At 56.5% G+C, this 20,712-nt stretch overlaps 1 protein-coding gene across 4 annotated transcripts in view; it reads left to right on the top strand.

Moving 5' to 3' along the window:
* The window catches only part of PPFIA4 (PTPRF interacting protein alpha 4), a 33,785-nt gene that overhangs the window by 11,555 nt on the left and 1,518 nt on the right, over positions 1–20,712 (top strand). For 2 of the 4 annotated variants that reach the window (XM_066379214.1, XM_066379224.1), the window contains exons 9-29: positions 129–263; positions 1,850–1,933; positions 2,179–2,310; positions 2,506–2,568; positions 3,164–3,255; positions 5,055–5,151; positions 6,373–6,581; positions 7,778–8,018; positions 8,361–8,414; positions 8,541–8,674; positions 8,842–9,008; positions 10,707–10,800; positions 11,186–11,267; positions 11,720–11,920; positions 12,485–12,547; positions 13,027–13,053; positions 14,283–14,458; positions 16,670–16,767; positions 16,969–17,144; positions 19,656–19,724; positions 20,565–20,706. In XM_066379214.1, the coding sequence (XP_066235311.1) occupies positions 129–263; positions 1,850–1,933; positions 2,179–2,310; positions 2,506–2,568; positions 3,164–3,255; positions 5,055–5,151; positions 6,373–6,581; positions 7,778–8,018; positions 8,361–8,414; positions 8,541–8,674; positions 8,842–9,008; positions 10,707–10,800; positions 11,186–11,267; positions 11,720–11,920; positions 12,485–12,547; positions 13,027–13,053; positions 14,283–14,458; positions 16,670–16,767; positions 16,969–17,144; positions 19,656–19,724; positions 20,565–20,706 (2,536 nt within the window). Of the gene's footprint in view, positions 1–128; positions 264–1,849; positions 1,934–2,178; positions 2,311–2,505; positions 2,569–3,163; positions 3,256–5,054; positions 5,152–6,372; positions 6,582–7,777; positions 8,019–8,360; positions 8,415–8,540; positions 8,675–8,841; positions 9,009–10,706; positions 10,801–11,185; positions 11,268–11,719; positions 11,921–12,484; positions 12,548–12,932; positions 13,001–13,026; positions 13,054–14,282; positions 14,459–16,669; positions 16,768–16,968; positions 17,145–19,655; positions 19,725–20,564; positions 20,707–20,712 lie in introns of those variants that run through there. The other 2 variants (XM_066379234.1, XM_066379242.1) reach the window with 2 other exon arrangements.

The raw sequence follows: 20,712 nt of genomic DNA, 5'->3' as shown, positions 1-20,712 counted from the left end.
TCACCTTGGGCAGCCAATAACCAGGGTTGCTCCTTGCTTCCTGGCCTGCTGGGCACTGTGCTGAGGCTGGGGGTTTGGAGGGCTCAGTGTCCCTCCCCTGCAACTGTTCCCTCTGCCCCACTTGCCAGTGTGAGGAGAAGGCTCGGCACCTGCAGGAGCTGCTGGAGGTTGCGGAGCAGAAGCTTCAGCAGACCCTGCGGAAGGCGGAGACGCTGCCGGAGGTGGAGGCCGAGCTGGCGCAGAGAATCGCAGCCCTCACCAAGGCAAGTGGCCAGGCCTGGACCCTGCCATGTCCCCACAGCTTCCCACTCACCACTGTAGGAAGCTCACCCTGCCTCTGTCGGTTGGAAGAGCAGCCCTTTCCCTCATCACCCCACGGATGTAAAGAACTCCCAGACGTAGAAGAGACCACTCATGCAAATCATTTTAACAGTCATTTATCCCCTGTGACTCACACTTTGGTTTGTGTCTGGAGATTAGGACTTTCATATCTGGAAAGATGAGGTCTGAGAAGAGAGAGGATCATTTTGAATTTCCTACAGGGGAGGGGTTTAGGCTGAGCTTGTCTATATCATCAAGCTGAAGTGCGCTGGATCTAGGGGCCAGGCTGGTTGCTTGAAGGCTGCAGCTTTAGGACAAAGAACGGGGTGTGAGTTTAGCCAGTGGACAGTTAACTTTATGGAGGAGTCATTTGTAAGAAGTGTGCAGCCTGAACACTCAGGTACTGCAAGGGCTGGGGAGTGCATAATGTAGCATGGTCACTCAGGAGATGTTAGGAGTTTCTGCAGCTGTGTGGAGGCTCACCCCCGCGCCCCTGGAGAGAAGGAAACCATCTCAGGCATTAGGCCCTGGGGTGTCTGGATTCATGTGGCAGCTTGTGGGCTCTGGGGATGGAACCCGCAGCCTTGTTGTACCTCAGTAGACCCAGGACCAAGTCTGCTTCTGCCACTGACTGGCTTGTCACCTCAGAAAAGCCATTTCCTCCCTGATCAGGCACCAGTGTTATCTCTATGATGGCCATATCGTCGCTTTGATGATGTCATCGTATATGTGATGATATGTCTGTGATGACACCTTCATCTCTATGATGATGGGGTTGGACTTCCAGCCCCTGGGACTGAAGGGCTGGGTAGAGAGGGCACCAGAGGATGCAGATGCTGAGCAGTCAGCTCTAGTGTGACCCAGACGTGATAGAAGGATCAACTTGTTCCCATGAGCCATAGCAGCAGGGCTTGAGGACTTTCTGACTTAGGTGAGGGATGGTCTGGAATATCTTGTCAGCAGAAACAAGGGCAGTCCATACGCAGAGTGGGGACCGTTCTGCCGGGGCTGCTGTTAGTTGAGTGCTCATGTGTTGAGTGTCTGCCATGGACTGCCTCATTGCATCCTCACAGTAACAGGCATCAGGGTGGTGTCAGCCACTGGTACGGTGGCGGGAACAAGGCCACGGAGGTCCCACAGTTGGGTGGAGTGGGAGCCAGGTTTGGACCCAGGTAGTCTGGCTGGAGTCTGTGCTCCTGAGTGCAGCCAGCTCTTCTGGAGGCAGCTTGTTCCTTCAAGTGGAGATTTTTCTGGAAGCATGTGGAGAATCTCCAGCCTTGAGAGGCTAGCTCTGAGATGTCTAAGGCACTGAACAGGAGCAGAAGTGAGAGAACCTGGCAAGGGCTGGCGTGCCTAGGCAGGAAGGCCGGGTGATAGCAGTTCTGCTCCACCGGCCGCAGGAGGGTGGCTGGGCTCCATTAGTCCCTGAGGACAACCCCAAGACCAGCCTGGCCCCAGGATGCATGAGACAGGTGGCCTGAGCAGTAGGGCGGAAGGTGCAGCTACACTGACCTGTTCCTGTCCCCAGGCTGAGCAGCGGCACGGCAACATTGAGGAACACCTGCAACAGCTGGAGGGCCAGCTGGAGGAGAAGAACCAGGAGCTTGCAAGGGTGAGGCCCCCTCTGCCCACCAAGCCTCTCAGGACTGACTGTGGGTGGGGTGGGAGGAAGTGGGCATGGAAGGCCCAGGCCAGGGCCAGGGCCACAGGGGGAAGTGGGAGGAGGTGATCTGAGAGCTGGAGAGAGGGACTTCCAGAGCATGAGAATCTGGCAGGTGAGCAGGGCAGACTGGCGGCTCCCGGGAAGGGTTGCTGGATGGCCCAGGGGTATCCAGTATGATGTGGGCTGCCATGCAGGTGCGCCAGCGGGAGAAGATGAACGAGGACCACAACAAGCGGCTGTCGGACACTGTGGACCGGCTGCTGAGCGAGTCCAACGAGCGCCTGCAGCTCCACCTCAAGGAGCGTATGGCAGCGCTGGAGGAGAAGGTGCCGGGGGCGGGGCCACGTTGGAGAGGTTAATAGAGGGCGGGGCCAGACGGGAGAGGTTAATCAGTGGGTGGGACTGTCCTGCCGGGCTTCCCGTGTACACTGCCTGCAGTGATGTTGGAGGACAGACTCAGGGCCAGGTGCTGGCAGGGGGTAGGAGGGCGGGGTCCCTGGCTCACAACTGTACTTCCCCAGAACACGCTGATCCAGGAGCTGGAGACCTCCCAGAGGCAGATCGAGGAGCAGCACCTTCATAAGGTACCAGCTGCTCACAGGCCTGGGATGGCAGCAGCTGTGCTGTGTGCCCGGAGCTAGTGTCTGGCACAGAGCAAGCCCACTGATTGGTCCGTGTGCACGTTATCACCAGTCCTCACTAGAGCCTGCCACAGTAGGTGTATTACACCTCCCTGTAAAGGAGAAACAAGGCCACAGTGTAGGGCACAGAGTGGGCAGCAGGGACTCAGGGCCCAGGGAGGGACCTGCCAGAAGGACTTGGTGAGGCCTCGGGCCTGGTGGTTCTGGGCAGTGTCTGTGAGGTCTAGGGGAATGGACCCTCTGCTGCCCAGCCTCAGGCGTCATGCCAGGTGTGCAAGGGCTCTGCAGTCCTGCTCCCAAAGCCCCTACCCACGCAGACCCCTTTCCTGGCCCTGGCTCTACCTGCCCACCGCCCACCTCTGCTCTCTCCTCAGTTGGACTTTGTCTTTGTGTGATCTGTGGGCCTGGCCTGGGCCCTGGCTTTGCACTTCTCAGTGCATTCTGCTGCTTCTCCCCAACTCTGCCGTCCTCTTGTCCCTCTCTCCCTCTCTGCCCCTCCCTGGCTCCACCCCACCCACCCCGGGTCTGCCTGGCACAGGGCCGCCTGTCCGAAGAGATTGAGAAGCTGCGCCAAGAGGTGGACCAGCTGAAGGGTCGAGGGGGGCCATTGGTGGATGGCGTCCACTCCAGGTACTGGAGCACGGGAGGCTGGGTGTGCTGGGAGGGGTCCTGGATGGACCCTGAGGAGAAAGACTTCCTCCCACCCAAAGACCGCCCAGCACCTCAGGGTCCTCCTTTTGTCCAGGGCAGACATTGAGGCTGAAGAGTTTGGTCAAAGTTGCCCACTCATTGGGCAGCTTAGAAGGGAGCCCCTGAGCTTTGAGGGGTGCTCCTTCCCCAGGCCACAGACACAGACCAGGCCTCCTGCTCTGTTAGAGGAACCCCCTCCCCCACCAGAAGGTCTGCTGAGTCATATCTCGCCCACGGCCCACCCACGGAGTGTCTGGTTCCCTCTAGTTCTTTTGAGATGCTGTCTTCTTGGTCTGCAGGATTGCTGTTTGAGCTGAGGACTGCCTAGGTCCAGGGGGCAGGCAATAGTCAGAAAGTTAGTAGGAAAGATTGAAATGAGGGATCAAGTGTGGCCCCCTTTTCCCCAGAATTTAAGAAATGGAGTTTTTCTGATGCTTGAGTTAGGCCTACGTTGCAGGGAACATCTGGATTTTTCTCCATATTTTGTGAAGCAGTTGTCATGGTGCTGCCCTTGAGCCTGCCCTTGGCTCTCTCCCAGAGGCAGGATGAGGAGGAGACTGAACTTGGTGAATCCAATCACGGTTCACAGCTCCTGGTTGTCTTCTCGCCAAGCAAAGCTGTTTAGAGCAGAGCCCTTCAGGCAGCAGGGACTTCAAAGCAGGGACCTCAGAGCAGGGACGTCAGCTTCCCTGCAGAGGGGTTAAAGGAAGCCGGTCTAGTGTGTGGGGGTAGGGTGGAGTTAGGAAAAGGTGCTCAGTCTGTGGGCATCGGGCAGGGAAACTTGGGTCCGTCCTCATGTGCGACAAGCATTATTGTGTGGGAAGCAAGGACGAGATAATAGTAGTTGGCACTCTTCTGACTTCTCCCTTCATGCAGGCTGCTCAGGAGAGACCAGCCCCTGAATTAGACATGGCACAGGGTACATCAGCTATTTGCCACTGCTTGATTTCTGTAGTGGTTGGGATTTATTGACTTTGACTGTAAACACACTGAGCCCGTCATAGAACTGGGGCTGCCTTGCAGGGAGCGAACGGGAAAAGCAGAAACCCCCCTTACCTCCCAGCTGCCTGTGGAATGTGTCATAGGCCCACCTGTCTCTTTGCTCCGAGCTCACTCACACCTTCCACACTGGGAAGGCTTCCAGACATTGCAGAGGATCGTCACTGGGCTCCTAAGGTCTCAGGTTGGAATAGACCCCTGGAGCAGCCAATGTTTCTAGTACAGAGTCAGAGCCTCCCAAGGCTTCCTGTGAATGGGGAGTGTGCCTGGGTGGAATTTCAGCCAGGACTCAGTCCAGATTATGGGGACACCCAAGGAAAGTAGCTGGGGAGATGAGCAAGACACAGAGACCCTCAGAGTTGAAAGGACCTGAAGAGATAGATCATGCCTCCCAACCTCTTGGCGCCAGGAGCCCTCTCTCTTGTCTGAGGGCCAGGGAGCCTCCGCGTGGATGCTTTAATGGGGACCTGAGCTTTTTTAAGGTCATCGGTTGCGTTGTAAGGCAGCTCTTGCCATTAGGAGGTGGTGCTTCTGTTAAAAGCAAAGCCGCCTCCCTTACCTCCTCCTGGGTCGTTCTGACCCCTGGAACACCAAAGACTCAGCGGAAGGCTTGCCCCTATAGCAGCCCTGAGCACCAGCAACAGTCTGTCCTGCTAACACTTGTCTTTGAAGCCAAAGACCTTGACTGTGGGTGTGAGCTGGGCTCAGTCTTTGTCTTCTCTCCCTGCTCCCCATGCAAGGTCGCACACGGGCAGCGCACTGGACCTGCGGTTCTCCTTGAGTACAGTGCCCACGGGCCTGCGCCGCCGCTACTCGCTACGGGAAGAACCTGCCAAGGTGAGGGGTGGAGGGTGAGGGTGGGGGACCTCCTGGGAGTTTGGGGTCAGTTTGGCCTTGTGCCTGGCTCCTGTTTCACAGCCGGCTGACATGTGGTGCAAATCCCCCCCCCCCGGCCTCCCCCCTCAGTGACAACTGCAGCCCTGGGTGGGGCCTCAGCAGCTGCAACAGCTGTGCCCCCTTGCCCCCCAACCTCCTGGTCCCTGAGGCCCCACTGAAGCCTGTGCACGTGTGCCTGGGTGTGCAGGCGTGTGGCCAGGGCAGGGGACTTGGGCAGGATGGAGTTGGCATGCTTTCTGGAACAAAGCTTTGGTTTGTGGGGGAGACAGGAGGGATGACAGGTTGGCTGGCCCTCAATGGCACCTGGAGTTTTCTGAGGAGCTGCTTAGTCCACGCTGAGTCTGCCTGGGACCTGGAGGAGCAGGAAGGACAAGGGGCAGTATGGCTGCTGCCTAGCCCTGTGAGGGTCCACCTGCTCTATCCTGAGCCCAAGCCTCCATATGCTCCAGGGCACCAGAAGATGCAGACAGAGAAGGAAGGACTCCTAGTCCAATGGGGGTCACAATCTGAAGGCATCTCTCTCTCCCCTCACCCTTCCTTCTGTTCATGAGAACACAGCTGCTGCCCAGGGTCCTCTCTGCCCCTGGCCTGTCCTTTTCCCTGCTTTTCCGCCTGTCCCAGCTTGGTTCTGTGCCCTCTCTGACCTTCTGTCCACCAGAGAGTTCTCGGGGATTTTTGAGAAGCATCCTCTTGTCAGGGTTGACCAGGGTCCTGCCCTGTGCAAATTGTGGGACACAATGTGACCCTGGCTCTCATCACTCTCTGTGTTACTAGTACTTCCTTTGGGCCAGATGCAGTGCTAAGTGCTTTAATCCTCACAACTGCCTGTGAAGTGGGTTCTTTCCTCACTTTACAGATGAGGAAACTGAGGCAGAATGCGACTAAGCAGCCTCTCCTTACAGTTAGTATCTGGTGGAGCATCTCTGTGTGGAGTCATTGCTGACCACTTTGCTGTCCAGCTCCTGACACAGTCCAGTGGTATTTCTTAGACTTGGATGTGCAAACAAACCACCCAGGACTCTTGTGAAAATGCAGATCCTGCACCCATAGGTCTGGGGTGGGGCCCGAGCCTCTGCCTTTCTAACAAGTGTCCAGGAGATACTCCTGCTGCTGTGGTCGGGGTGTCTGACTGCTCCTCCTTGTCCCTCCGTCTTTGCTTAGGACTGGAAGCCATCTCCACTGCCCGGCGTACTGGCCCCCACAGCCACCTCTGCCTTTGACAATGACGCTGAGATCTCCGACATGGATGAGGATAGGCCAGGGGGTCTGGCAGGCTCCGTGGATGTCATCTCCCCCGGCGGCCACTCCGATGCGCAAACCCTGGCCATGATGCTGCAAGAGCAGCTGGACGCCATCAACGAGGAGATCAGGTGGGGCCACTCAGGAGTCTGCGCGTTCTCTGGTCTCTTCCAGGTGCCATCGCCTTGGGACCTGCAGATGCTGGCCTTGGACTTGTCAAGAGGCAGGACTTCAAGTGGAATTCCCGGGCTAGGGAGGCTGTGCACCTGCAGCTTCTGCAGCCGACGCTGAGGGTGCAGCCCCCACTCTTGGCTGTCGTCAGTCCTGCCCCATCTTGGGGAGGCAGCATCATCTCCACTGTACAGACGAGGGACAGGACCAGAGAGGTTAGCTGGTTTGCCTAAAGCAGCACAGCAAGTGGCAGAGCCAGGACCCCAACTAGGGTCTCACCATCCCCCACAATGGGACAGGTACTTGACTGCCTTTGCAGAGAGTTTATTCCTGTCTGTGACCAACATCAAGGGAAAATCTGAGCAAGACAACATCAGAGCTTTTCAGGGCTGCAGGACCTCTGGTTCTGTGGCTCTTACACTTTGGATGTCACCTCCCCCTCCCCCACACACACACCCCAAAGGTGCTGACCGAGGACGGCCAGCTTTCATTCCTCCAGGTAGGACAGTCACATGGCTTCGCTTCCTCTTACAGCCACTCAGCAGAATGCGGGACGTGTAACACCCCAGAGGTGGGAAGACACACTCCTGAGTGAAAGCAGATCCTGTTCCTCAGCTGACCTCTTTACATCTCTGTGCCTGTGTGTGCGTGGCTGCATGGGTGAAAGTATGTGTGCACGTGGGTGACAGCATGTATGTGTGTGTACGTGTGTGCATGGGTGCATGGGTGACAGCGTGGGTGACAGCGTGTGTGCGTGGGTGATGTGTGCCCTCACACTCCTCTCTGAGCCCCCCTCACTATTATCATTATTTCTCATTTTTCTGTGAACAGAGGTCAGTCAGCATCAGTGTAAGGTCCTGTGTTTGAGGATGTAACCCACTATTCACATTGGGAAACTGAGGCCAGAGAGCCACATGCTGGCTCAGGGTCACCCCTATAGTTGGTGGTGGGTTGAGAATTCGATGGCCAGGACAGTTCATGGCCCACTGACTACATCATCTCCTTCCCCAGCTGTGGCTGGGGAGTTTTGTGTGTTAGTGCAGCTCACAGGGAAGAGAAGGTTCCTCAGCTGCAGCAGAATGTGTCCAGCAGCACAAAAACCCTTGTGTCCCACTGGCCTCACCATGGCTGATGTTGGGGTTCTGCTGCCTCCCAGGATGATCCAGGAGGAGAAGGAGTCCACCGAGCTGCGCGCAGAGGAGCTTGAGACCCGAGTGACCAGTGGCAGCATGGAGGCCCTCAACTGGACCCAGTTGCACAGACGTGGCCCCATCCCCACCTCTCTGACAGCCCTGTCCCTGGCCAGTGCATCCCCTGCATTCAGCGGCCGCTCTGCACCTCAGTGTACCTCCCGCAGTGCTGCCCAGGACCTGGACCGAATGGGGATCATGACCTTGGTGAGAGTCTCGGGACAGTAGAGGAAGAGTCCGGTTGCCCCTTGGCTCCACACTGGGTGCTGGCAAGGGCTCCTGGCATATCAGACCACTGGCACATCCTGGTTTTGGAAAGGGTCCTCTCCCTGGATGGGCGCAGGGTGTAGGAAACCCACCACTGCTCACAACCTTTTCCTCGGAGGTTGCCCTTGTTTGTGTTCCCAGGTTTCTTTGTCTGCTATGATATGCTCTCTGGTTGGTGCAAGGCACTGAATTCTATCATGTCCTCTGAGACCTGAGGCTCCCCTCCAGGTAGATGTTCAGGCACCTGAGCTGAGTCTGAATTCACACTTCACTCTCTTCCAGCCCAGTGACTTGCGGAAGCACAGGAGGAAGCTGCCCGATGGCCAGGTCCTACAGGTCAGTGCCCCCGCCCTTCCCCCCCCAACATCCCCGTGGCCCCAGGGCTACCCCCCCCCCCCACTGCGCTTCTCCTGCGGTCCCAGATCTCGCCCTGATCCCCTGATGGCTTCACTGTCTGTTCAGTCACCAGTGTCTCGGGAACAGAACCGAGAGGATAAAGCCACCATAAAATGTGAGACTTCTCCTCCTTCCTCACCCAGGACGCTGCGGCCCGAGAAGTTTGGCCACCCAGCCCTGAGCCAGGAGGAAGGCAAGAGGTAAGGGGAGCAGCCCCATCCTTCCGGGTGTCTCAGCACCTCATCACCTGCTCTGATAACCTCCCACACACACCACTCTGACACTCACTGTAGATTCTTTCTGAGGTCTGACCTCCACCCTTCCTGCTGTAATTTATGTGTGTTTCTCCTCCTTCCCCCTCTTGCAGTGCTTTGGACGAGCAGGGCAGCACCCCCAGCAGCAGCAACAGCAGCCAGGACTCCTTGCACAAGGGCGCCAAGCGCAGAGGCATCAAGTCCTCCATCGGCCGCCTGTTCGGGAAGAAGGAGAAGGGCCAGCTGACCCAGCTGAGCCGGGATGGAGCCACAGGTCACGGTCTGTGCCTCCTTCCTGAGATCGGGTTTGAGTAGAGGGCCAGAGGCAGGAGGGCATGCTTGGTCTGGCTGCCACTGCTGCCCACAAGGGCCACAGCCAGGCCTGTTGTTCTGCAGTGGGGACGGCGGTCTCCCCTCCCCGGATGGGGACTCCCACACCTAGTGTTGGGCCACAGCTGTTAAGGGGGTTCCTGTATTGAGTGTGAGGTTCTTCCAGCTTGGAGGTTTTCTCGTGTGCTAGGGACCTTCACGAGGTTCTCTGTTCTTTAGGGGAGTCAGTCTGATTAGAACCCCTAGTCCCTCTGGTCTCCCAGACTCCACACTTCCTTATGCCTCGTCACGGTGTGTGGACACCGTGTCCGAGGGAGTGCCTGGAGTCTGACATCCTAGCGCCTCAGGATGTGCTGAAGGTGCAGTCTGCTGGCCTCCCTCCTGCCTCCCGCCCTCCAGCCTCCCACCTCCCGCCTTCCCTCTCAGCCCTTTGCGCAGCAGACACTTCCTGAGTAACTGCACACAGGCTCACGTTAGGTTCAGTTCTTCAAGGAGCTCTAATGCAAAGGTAAAAATGAAGAGACAATTCCAAGACAGTGTAATGATAGTGACATGCCCGGGGTGCTTCGGGAGCCCAGGCTCAGCCAAGGCGCGCAGGAGGCCATGGGAGCAGTGTCCTCTGCCCACAATGCTGGGCTGGAGCTTGAAAGTTTAGTAGGAGGGGCAGGAGGTCTGAGAAAGGAGAGGCCGGGTGTGAGAGTTCTTTTTCACAGTTGGAGGGTGGGGGCATGGCTCAGAGGCTCAGCTGGGGCCAGGGTGTAAGGGTATTGTAAACTCAACAGAAGAGGGTTATAAGCCCCCCGAGGCAGTGGGGGGCATTAACTAGTTTCTTGCTGGAGAGGAACCTGATCAGAGGAAAGGAACCTTTGAACCTGATGCATAATTGCACAACCCTGCCTTCCTGCACCCCAGACGGTGTGACTCAGAGCACAGAGAGCTGAGCTGGGAGCAGAGAGGGCAGAGGGACACCTCTGTTCTATGTGGGAGCCGCACAGGGACAGGCAGAACAGCCAGCCCTCTGCATAGGATAGTTGAGCCACTGCAGACCAGGAGCTGGGCTGACCAGTGGAAGAGGCTTTTGTGTGAAACCTTTTAGGTGAAGTTTCCTGTTCTTCCGACCATGTTGGCACAGAAACCTAAGACAGCATCTCATTGGTTTCTGGGCTGGCCAGAGCTGCTGCCCTTGCTGAGCTCTGGGCTTCGTTCAGGTGGTCATTGGTAGGAGAGGACAGACTTATGTGTGTTTGCTTTGAGGTTTTGGCAAGTGAGGGCACTCTGAGAAGGAGGCCGTCTCCTCAGCCCAACCTAGGTCAGGAGAATCCTCTCTGAGCCTCGTGGCCCATCGTGTCTGGTTCTCTAGGTCTCCTGTGCACTGTGGTTTGGACTGTGTGCTGTGAGGATCATACAGTGTGACTCCATGATGGAGAACACCTCTAGGGCTGGAGCTCAGGGGCTTCCTGGGCTGGAGTGGCACCTGTGAAACCACTCTGGGATGGCCTGGGTGCTGGGACGCCAAGCAGAGGCTCCGGGAGTTGTGGGTGGTCCCATCAGGCCCTGGGGTTCATGTGCTGGGGAGCTTCCTGATGGTCTGGCCCCTAGTCCTGGACAAGCAGAGATTCCAGCTGACATGTCATCACTTCCCTTCTAGTCCTGCTAACAGACTCCGAGCTCGGGCTGCAGGAGCCTATGGTGACTTCCAAGCTGGGGACCCAGGCAGAGAAGGACCGGCGGCTGAAGAAGAAGTAAGAGCCACAGGCCAGGCTGGGCACCACCCACTGCCCGTCCCCTGGGCTGCACTAAGGTGGCCAGAGCCTAGCAAGTCCCTTTCTGAACCGAGATGACCTTGTCCTTGTGGACATAGGAGGCCGGGGGCTGTGACTCTGGCAGAGCAGACCGAGATAATGTATGTGTTGGTCGTGTACAAACAAAATGAGAGCCCCTCGCCCGCAGGGATGGAGCGGTGTTTATGCACCCCCTTACTGTTGCACTGCTTCAGGCACAGAGCAGTGGTGGCAGTTCAAGGGTGGGGAGCAGGGGAGTTCCACACTAGGCACAGCCCACAGTCCCTGGGACTCAGCACGGTGGAGAGACAGGGAGGATGGTTAAGTCTGTTCCTCTTCCCATAAGACACCAGCTGCTGGAAGATGCCCGCAGAAAAGGAATGCCCTTTGCCCAGTGGGACGGCCCTACTGTGGTCTCCTGGCTGGAGGTAACCTCGGCAAAGGGTCTGTTCAGGGTCCATGGGTGGGCGAGGACCCCTTGGGCAGAACTTCCCAGCATGCTTCTCCCCTGCCAAGTGCAGTGTGACCTAGCACTTGCCTGCCCTCATGCCCAGCAGCACATAACCCCTGCCTTGGTGGACAAGGGCCACCAGTCATGGCTGAACGATACCTGTAGGCCACCTGACTTCTTGCAGGCTGTTCCTGGGAGCTGGCCACCCAGGTGGGGCTGGGAAAGCCCTTTCCCCGTCCCCTTCCCTGTCCCCTTCCCTGGCCCCTTCCCATTGCCCTTCCCAGCCTCAAGATTTTTGTCGTCCATGGGAAACATGGGCACATGGTGAAGGTCATCTCCACATTTGTTCTTCTGAGACCGTGGCTGAGGCCTGGCCTTGCCCTAGCTCTTGGGGAAGGGGTTGAGTGACCCCCACACCTACGCCTGCAGCTCTGGGTGGGGATGCCAGCCTGGTACGTGGCGGCCTGCCGGGCCAACGTCAAGAGCGGCGCCATCATGTCGGCCTTGTCGGACACGGAGATCCAGCGTGAGATCGGCATTAGCAACGCACTGCACCGGCTCAAGCTGCGGCTGGCCATCCGGGAGATGGTGTCGCTGACCAGCCCCTCCGCCCCGCCCACCTCCAGGACCGTGAGTGGCCTTTCCCTCTTCCAGGATGGTTTCAGAGGCCCTGGAATAGCTCTGTGAAGTCTCCCTTGTTTGGGGAGATGGTAGCTGCATTCTCTCCTTCCTTCTACTCCCCACAAAGGGCTCTGCCTGGTCTGCATGGGGTGGTGCTCAGTCTGCCCAGTTTCTGCCCACCCCACACCGCCATGGCTCCCTCACCACCTGACTCGGCCATCGTTCTCCAGGACAGGGCTCTGCGGTTCTGTGCTGTCAGATGGCGGTGGCTGAGGGAGTGGGTGTTGTGGACTCTGTCCTGGTCCCCCAGCCTCTCCATGCCCCCCTCCCTGGGGTGGGCAGCCCTTGTCTCACAGCTGCAGCATAAATGCCAGTCCCTGAGGAGACACTGGGTACCTGTCCCTGTGCTGGGCACTATGTTAAGCAGCATGACACTGAGCTGGACAGTGGGCAGAATGCTGGGTTAGGCTTGTGGAAGGACCTGGGAAGAGACCTTTGTCCTTGTCCTTGGGGGTCCCAGCCAGATGGGGACACCTGGGGAGCCACGTGCAGAGGCTTCCTCTCTGCTTGCAGTCCTCCGGGAACGTCTGGGTCACCCATGAAGAGATGGAAACTCTGGCGACGTCCACTGAAACAGTGAGTCAGCCTGAGTGAGGGCTGTGACCCCGTGGAGGAGGGGAAGGTCATGGGAAGTTGACCTTTGTGAGGCTGGCATCCCTGAAGTGGGACTGAGTTTGTTCTTAGGAAAAGGGTTGTTGGGGAAGAAGTGTGGCAAAGCTGTGTGTGTGTGGGGAGGCCCATTGCACGGTCACAGCTCAGCCCAGGCCGTGGGGGCTTGAGCTGCGGTGAGGAGAGCTGTGATCTGCGCAGGGCCTGGAGCCAGGGTCCTGCCTCGCACTTGAACCCCGTGCAGGGATGGGGGGTGGGCTGAGCTGTGGCCACACACACCTGCTGCCCTCTCAGTGAAAACATGGCACACACCAGTCTCCTGTTCTCTTTCAACCTGCCGACACCCATGCAGCCTCTGGGTGCCGCACCCTCTGATGGGGCCTGAGGCACATGCCGCTGGGTTTCTGACTTGGCCCATTTCCCTCACGCTGCTCGGTTCCTGCTAGGACAGTGAGGAGGGCAGCTGGGCTCAGGTAAGACACCCTTTGCCTGGGATGTGAAGTTCAAGGCAGCCTCTCCCAGCAGGCACTTCTCCCGCTGAGTCCCCTCCCTCCTCATCCCCTTTAGCTGCTGCCCTGGCTTCTCAGGTTGGCAGGTGAGGTGCCCTGGAGGCCTGTGCCCCACATGTCTGCCTCTTCCCCCAGTTTGACTCCTTTCAGGAGTCTTGAGACTTAGGCTGGAAGCCTCCTCTTCCCCCCTCGGGGTCCTTTCATTCACTTACTTAGTGAGCAGGAACTCACTGAAGGCTCTGGACACAGACATGAGCTCTGTGCCCTCACGAGGCCTGCATTCTAGGGGAGAGGCCAGCAGGAAACAGCTAGAACACGGACAGTGATCTGGGCAATGTGTGCAGGGCTGTGGGCTTCAAGCAGCCTGGCCCATCCTCACAGGGAGCCCATCGGTTATAGATGGTACCCAGTCCACATGTGGCACAGGGGTACCTGAGTCCTGGACACACAGTGTCAGAATTTTATACTAAAACTCAAAAGCCAGCAAAGCTAACAGTATATTGCTTAGAGTAGTGATTTTCAGCAGGCGTGCTGCAAGAATTTTTAAAATATGTAATTCCTGATTCCTGTGTCAGGGGCACTGACCTCTTGTGCCTTGAGTTGTCAAATAAAAAAATGATAACAGCAAACACAACAATAGCTGTTCCATGTGAATGAATCCAATTTATACCCGTTTTTTGTCAGATCAGCAAAAACCATATTTTTTGGTGTGCTGCAGAATGGTAGTAATTAGTTTACGTGTGACACGAGATAAAAATGGTTGAAAATGACTTGCTTAGAGAAATGTATTTTTGGTGATTGTGAAAACGATTGCAACTTTTTTCAATTAAGGGACATAAAGCTCAGCACAGTGGCTCCCTCCAAGGGGGTCAGCTGGGGAAGAGCAGACCCTCCTGGGTTTTCTTTGTGGCTGGCTCCCTTTGCCCCTTGCAGCCTGTCCCCAGTGTAGCAGGGACAGGAGGGTCAAGTCAGCTACTCTGGGTGGTTGCTTCTGTCCTTTGCACAGACAGTGGATACTTGAGTGGAACCGTGTCATTCTGGGACCCTGAAAAGTTCCACTTGAAGTCCCCATTTCCCACCACTACTGGCCCCAGAGTCAGAACAAGCTGCAGTCTGATTGAACTGCTTGTGGGGGTGGCCCTGTTTCTGTCGGCCAGCGGACCAACTGTAATCTGGCCCTGCCTTCCCCCCAGACCCTGGCCTATGGGGACATGAACCATGAGTGGATCGGGAACGCATGGCTGCCCAGCCTGGGGCTACCCCAGTACCGCAGCCACTTCATGGAGTGCCTGGTGGATGCGCGCATGCTTGACCACCTGACCAAGAAGGACCTGCGGGTGCACCTGAAGATGGTGGACAGCTTCCACCGGTGAGCAGGGTAGGCCCGGCTGCCTCTGGACAGTGTCCCCACTCTGGGCTCTGTCCCCAGAATGGCTGTGCTGCACCTCTGTCCATGGCCTGTTTGGGGAAGGTAACAGCTCCCTCTTACAAAAGCCGAATTCTCTCCGCTTTGACCCTGAAGACACAAAAGGTCATTTCTCTTGAGCTTCACTTTTGTGGAGGTTTTGCCCAGGGCTGAACTGTCATTGGCTTGCTGAATCCTCTGTGTCTACTCAAGAGACTTGGACTGAACCCTGTATCTAGGTTCGGTGGCTAGTTTCTGCTGAGTTGGGGAAAAGGTTTTTCTGGATCCTTGTCCTGCCAGCATCCCAGATCTGAGCCTCTCAGCTTAGAACCCAAGTTGTTGGCTGAAGGATGTCAACCAGTCCTCCCCGCTCTTTCTCTTTGAGGAAATGATCTTCTGTTCAGCAGTCTCAAGTTGGCAGAAGTCGGCCCACAGGTGTTTGTTCTGGCCCAAAGGCAATTTTTTAAATTGTGAGTTTAGGTGCCAGTATTGAAGTGCTAGAAATATTACACAAAATTTTGGATGTCTGGCTTTTCAGAAAGTGAAAGCTCTATCATCAGGTAGCGTGGACATAGCCCAGAAGGTCCCAGGAGGTATTGGGGTTGGAGAGCAGGTAGCTTGAAATGGTTTGAGCAATACAGATTTTCAGAAGTCTTTTTTTTTTTTTTTAAGCGAGAGGAGGAAAGGCAGAAAGACAGACTCCATATGTCCCCGACAGGGATCTACCCAGCAAGCCCCATACTGGGGATGCTTTGCCCACCTGGGGCATTGCTCAGCAATCAAGCTATTTTTAGCACCTGAGGTGGAGGCTGCGCAGAGCCATCCTCAGTGCCTGGGGCCAGCTCACTCAAATCAATTGAATCAACCAAGCCATGGCTGCAGGAGAAGAGAGAGAGGGGAGGAGGATAGGTGGAGAAGCAGATGGTTGCTTCTCCTATGTGCCCTGACCAGGAATTGAACCCAGGACATCTGCATGCCAGGCTGACACTTACCACTGAGCCAATATTCCAGGGCCCGGAAGTTCTTTCTAATATAAGCTTCAGGCTACACAGGTTGCTAGTTCCTGGAAGGGGTATCTCTGAGCTGTAAAGTGACTGTTCCAGGCAGAATGGCTAAGGTGCTAGGGGCAGAGAGGGAGCTATCTGCATAATCTGACCCAAGAAGCAGTGGCCTCAATGACAGAGGAGAGAAGTCGGGGTTGGCAGGGAGTTTCTCTCTGACCCCAGCGGCCAGGACAGTGGTACCCATGTTGAGGGCAACCATGCTGACTGTTGCCCAAGTGGAATGAGCTTCCCTGAATGGTAGTGAGCTGTCTGTCACCAGTGGTGTTGAGGTGCAGGAGTTCTGACTCCTGCATTAGGCGGGCACTTGGAGAGATGGTCTCTGGGGTCCCGTCTACCCTGTGGATGTTGTGGTCCTCAGCCAGGCTGGCTGTTACCTAGTGAGTGCTGGGTGTGCACCTGCTGCCGCATACGTGCTTTAAGTCTTCCGGTGGATTCTTCTGATGCCATCATTAATGTGCTGTGTGCTGGGCACTGTGCTGGTGGGGGGAGATCTGTCAGGAAACAAAATACAGGCCCCTGCCCTCCTGGAGCTTCCGTGCTAACTTGCAGGAGACATCGCAGGGATCAAGAAGGTATAGAAACAAATCAGAACCATGTGTTGGGCTGAGAGTGTGGGCTGGCAGTGGTGATGGTCACAGAGTCAGGTGGGCACAGGGATATTTGAATCAAGACCTAAAGCAGCAGGCTAGGAGAAGCAGCCAGTGCAAAGGCCCTGAGGCCTGTGGGAAGGATGCAGGGATGTCAGTGCCCCTGCAGCCGAGGGCAGGGAGTGTGGTCAGGGTGCTCTGGTGCAGGAAGACCCTGTAGCATCTGTAGGCCCTTGTGAAGAGTTGAGTGACATGGGAACACAAAGGGGTCCTTGTTTAAGCTTTCCTATGACTGGTGGGCAGTTAGGTCTTGTCACCCAGTTTCTGGGGAGGGAAGGACATGCTGCTTCCATCCTCCCATATCAGGCCCACACGGGCTGAGAGGGATGTGACCTTGGTGGGTTGCGTGCAGGCTAGGAGCAACACGGGCTGGGGCTTGTGGGTCCAGAGAACGTGGTGTGGATATGGGGCAGATTGGCGAGAGAACGTAGCCCCTGAGGCTGTGGCTGTGCCTGTGCCTGCAGAACCAGTCTTCAGTACGGCATCATGTGTCTGAAGAGGCTCAATTATGACCGGAAGGAGCTGGAGAGGCGGCGGGAGGAGAGCCAGCAGGAGCTGCAGGGTGAGCGCCTTGGCGGGGTCCTGGGCTGGAGGAGGCAGACAGGGTCCACTGCCAGAGGGTACTGCCATCTGGTGGAGAAGGAAGAGCCGCGCATGGTTGGGAGCCCAAGCGCAGGGAAGCCGGGGCTCTGGTCTGGGAGCTCCAGCTCTGTCCCCGGAGGCCTTTCGAGCCTGCTCTCTCTGCTCCTCTTCCTGCCTCCAGATGTGCTGGTCTGGACCAACGAACAGGTCGTTCATTGGGTCCAGTCCATCGGGCTTCGGGACTATGCGGGGAACCTTCAGGAGAGTGGCGTGCACGGCGCCCTGCTGGCCCTGGACGAGAACTTTGACCACAACATGCTGGCCCTAGTCCTGCAGATCCCCACACAGAGCACCCAGGTGGGCGTCGCTGCCTCGGGCTCCCAGCTCGGTCACTCCAGCCCTGGTCTTCTCTCCCGGGCTTAGGGAGTGTGGAAGGTTCTTCTGGGAGCTGTGCCCAGGGGATCACAATGTCCCCACACCTCCAAGTGGTACCTGTACCTCACCAAGCCCCTAGGGAACAAGCATGTTTCACACACACAGGGATAGGCACCTTCTGTCCTGTTCCGCCCCCCCCCCCCCCCAGCCTGTCTGTGGAGCAAAGGCTCCTGGCCTGCCTTTCCTTTTCCTGTGTTTCTGCCTGACTTCTTAGGACTGGCCCTGGGGCCAGGGGGACCCCTAGGTCTCCTCTGTCTCTCACCTCAGGGCTCTGTTCCTGGGCCCCTGGCTTAGGAAACTAAATGGACCATTGACCCACCCAGAGCTTCTCCCTGTCACAGCCCAGGAGAGTGGACATCTCTGCGAGCTACATGTCAGCATTATTATTCTGGGGCTGCTGTACAGGAATATATCTGAATTCTCTTGTACTTGTTTATGTTTGGCCTTTCTACCTTCCTGTTGATAATGGACTGACCACCTCTTGTACAAAGTACTTCCTGATTTCATTTGTTCTAAAAATGGCCCTCCTGGCCTTTTCCCAGTCGTCCACGTTTGGGAGGGACGTTTGTATTCACAGTGCTCAGCTTTTGTGATTTCATAAATTCTGATTCTGTTGCCTCTGGACCCAGGCCTTTGTCCCTGCAGACTCTAAATTCCTTTAGCCTTTCCTCACACAGACCCCCCTGCCCGGACCATGCTAGCCACCCTCGTCTGGTCTGGGTGCAGCTGTCAGGTCTGAAATTCAGCCCCAGAGCCAGTGAGCTATTCTGGGAGCAGATGTGCTTTGGCTTGCGTGATGGTGGGGCTCTGTTGTCTCAGAATTCTGGGTGGCAGGGTGGCTTTTTGGGGGTGATGGCAGCACACAGGCACTGTGTCTGATGGGCTGTCTGTAGTCACATGCACTGCACAGGCCCCCGTTTTGTATGAAGAGCATGGGCTTCCCCCTGAGAAGCATTTTTTTCTGTACTTGCCCACCTGTGACCTAGATCTGTAAGATGCCTCCAGCCTGAGTTGTAGGCCTTGCCCATCAGTGTCCAGGGGAGAGGGCCCTGGGTACTTGAAATGTATGCACTTTTTCTTCCCAGTCATTTAGAAAATTGTTGTGCTGCCAGTCCTAATGAGGACAAGGTGGCGAATGTTCCCACCCAGAAGTGGGCTTGCATTCTCCGTCTTGATTCCTGTCTCTGTGAGCCCCCAGCACGGCGAATAGGACCCCCCTACAAGCATGCACAGAGTCCAGACTGCTGTCCAGACATTCTCATCCTCCCAACCCCTCCATGGCTTGGCGGTTAGGGAGGTGGGGTCTGAAGCAGTGGGAATCCTTCACTTAAAATGGTTACAAATATCTGGTGGCATTTTTGAAAACTTATTTCTGACATTTCCCAAATCTCCTGAGTTAAATAAATTCCCGGGACTCATGGGATACCAGACCCTAGACCAGGCGTCCCCAAACTACGGCCCACCGACCGCATGCGGCCCCCTGAGGCTATTTATCCGGCCCCTGCCGCACTTCCGGAGGGGCACCTCTTTCATTGGTGGTCAGTGAGAGGAGCACTGTATGTGGCGGCCCTCCAACGGTCTGAGGGACAGTGAACTGGCCCCCTGCGTAAAAAGTTTGGGGACCCCTGCCCTAGACTGAGTGGTCTCCCAAAGTTAAGTTTTTTTTTTTTTTTTTTTTTTTGATGTGGAGCTGTATGAAATGTGTTTCTTAAACTTAAATAAGTGAAGTCCCCATTATCCATGGCCGGTGTGCTCACGTATCCCTCAGAATGGCATGGTTTTCACTGAAAGACAAATGTGGTTTTTTATCTCCAGTAGGTAAAGCGGACATGCATGTGTTGTGTGATCCTCCCTTTTAAAAAGTTAGTTTCCTGGCCCTGGCTGGTTTGCTTAGTGGTAGAACATCAGCCTGGGGTGTGATATCCTGGGTTTGATTCCTGGTCAGGGCACACAGGAGAAGCAACTGTTTCTCCACTCCCCCTTGCTTCTTTCTCTCTGTCTCTTTCTCTCATCTGCTCCCGCAGCCATGGCTCGATTGGAGCGAGCTGGCCCTGGGTGCTGAGGCTGGCTTGGTGGCCTTGCCTCAGGCGCTAAGAAGAGCTCAGTTGTGAGCAATGGAGCAATGCTCCAGATGGGCAGAGCATCACCCCCTAGTGGGTTTGCCGGGTAGATCCCCATCGGATGCATGTGGGAGTCTCTCTGCCTCCCCTCCTCTCCCTGAATAAAAAAAAATTTTCTAATTTGTTCCATAAGAAAGGTCTCAAAAGTTTAGTGTTGACTTGTGTGAGGGCACTGGAGGTTTGCTTGAAGGAACAGATTAGTTAGTGGGTTAAATGCTCTGCCCTTGGACCCCTGGGAAAGGGTGGCAGACAGATGGCATACAGGTCACTAACTACAGCCCTCCCATCTCTCCCTCTCTTCCTGTGGCTCCAGGCACGCCAGGTGTTGGAGAGAGAGTTCAACAACCTGCTGGCCTTGGGCACAGACCGGAAGTTAGATGACGTGAGTGTCCGTGTGTGTCAGAGGCCTTGGGTCTGGTCACTGGGTTCGTTGGGTTGAAGTTTGTGGGTTGTGCTTTCCTGGGGCTGATGCTGGTGGGTGGCCCAAAGAAAGAAGTGTAGGGATGGGGATGCCACTGGTGGGGAGGCATGGCCAGTCCCCCCAGCCACTGAGAACCCCTCCCTGGAATGCAGCAAAGGCTGCTATGTGTTCCTCCTCATCAGCCACACAGGCTAGGCTCCCCGAGGCCATCCCCCTGGATCAGATGTTTCTCACCTTCCAGACCTGCATGGAATGCTGCCAGCAGCCCCAGGGCCAGGGGTGGTGTGCAGGGGAGGAATGCTAAGGTCTCTGAGTAGCAGGTTCGCTCACTGGCTCCCTGGCCAAGCCAATGCAGCCGAGCTTGTGGCTCAGGCTTGCATGGCAGCTTCTCCTGGTTCCACTCTCCTGTCTACTTCCTACCAACCGATGGTTTCCTCTTTCAACCCCAGCCTTGCTCCTCAGGGCTGACCCCTGGGTTTCTTGGTGAATACTTCCCATAGCTGACAGAGAGGAGGAATACTTGCAAGGTCATGCGGTGTCCCAAACCCAGTTTGAGGTGACTGGGCCTGGCAGGCAAATGTTCAACTGCAAGATGGTGACAGGGGACCCTCCCATCTCAGAGTTTCAGCCATAAGGCAGCCCTCCACCTCAGCTTGTTCATTTTACAGTTGGAGAAACTGAGGGCCAGATGTATACACCCTCCTTCCCTCTGGGACATGAGTGGCACCCCCAGAAGCAGTCGTGATCCCCCCCTCCCAGGCAGGGAGTGAAGGTGGCATTTCCAATGTGTCCTCACTGCAGGGGGAGGACAAGGTGTTCCGCCGTGCACCCTCCTGGAGGAAGCGCTTCCGGCCACGGGACCTCCCAAGCGGCATGCTCAGCGTGTCCACTCTGGGGTCCCTGCAGCCTCCACCAGCCCCGCCAAAGAAGATCACGCCCGAAGGTGAGT

The sequence above is a fragment of the Saccopteryx leptura genome, chromosome 1 (assembly GCF_036850995.1).
Source record: "Saccopteryx leptura isolate mSacLep1 chromosome 1, mSacLep1_pri_phased_curated, whole genome shotgun sequence".
Taxonomy (NCBI): Eukaryota; Metazoa; Chordata; class Mammalia; order Chiroptera; family Emballonuridae; genus Saccopteryx; species Saccopteryx leptura.
The sequence above is the reverse complement of the archived record's forward strand: the minus strand, read 5'-3'. Positions and strand labels throughout refer to the sequence as shown.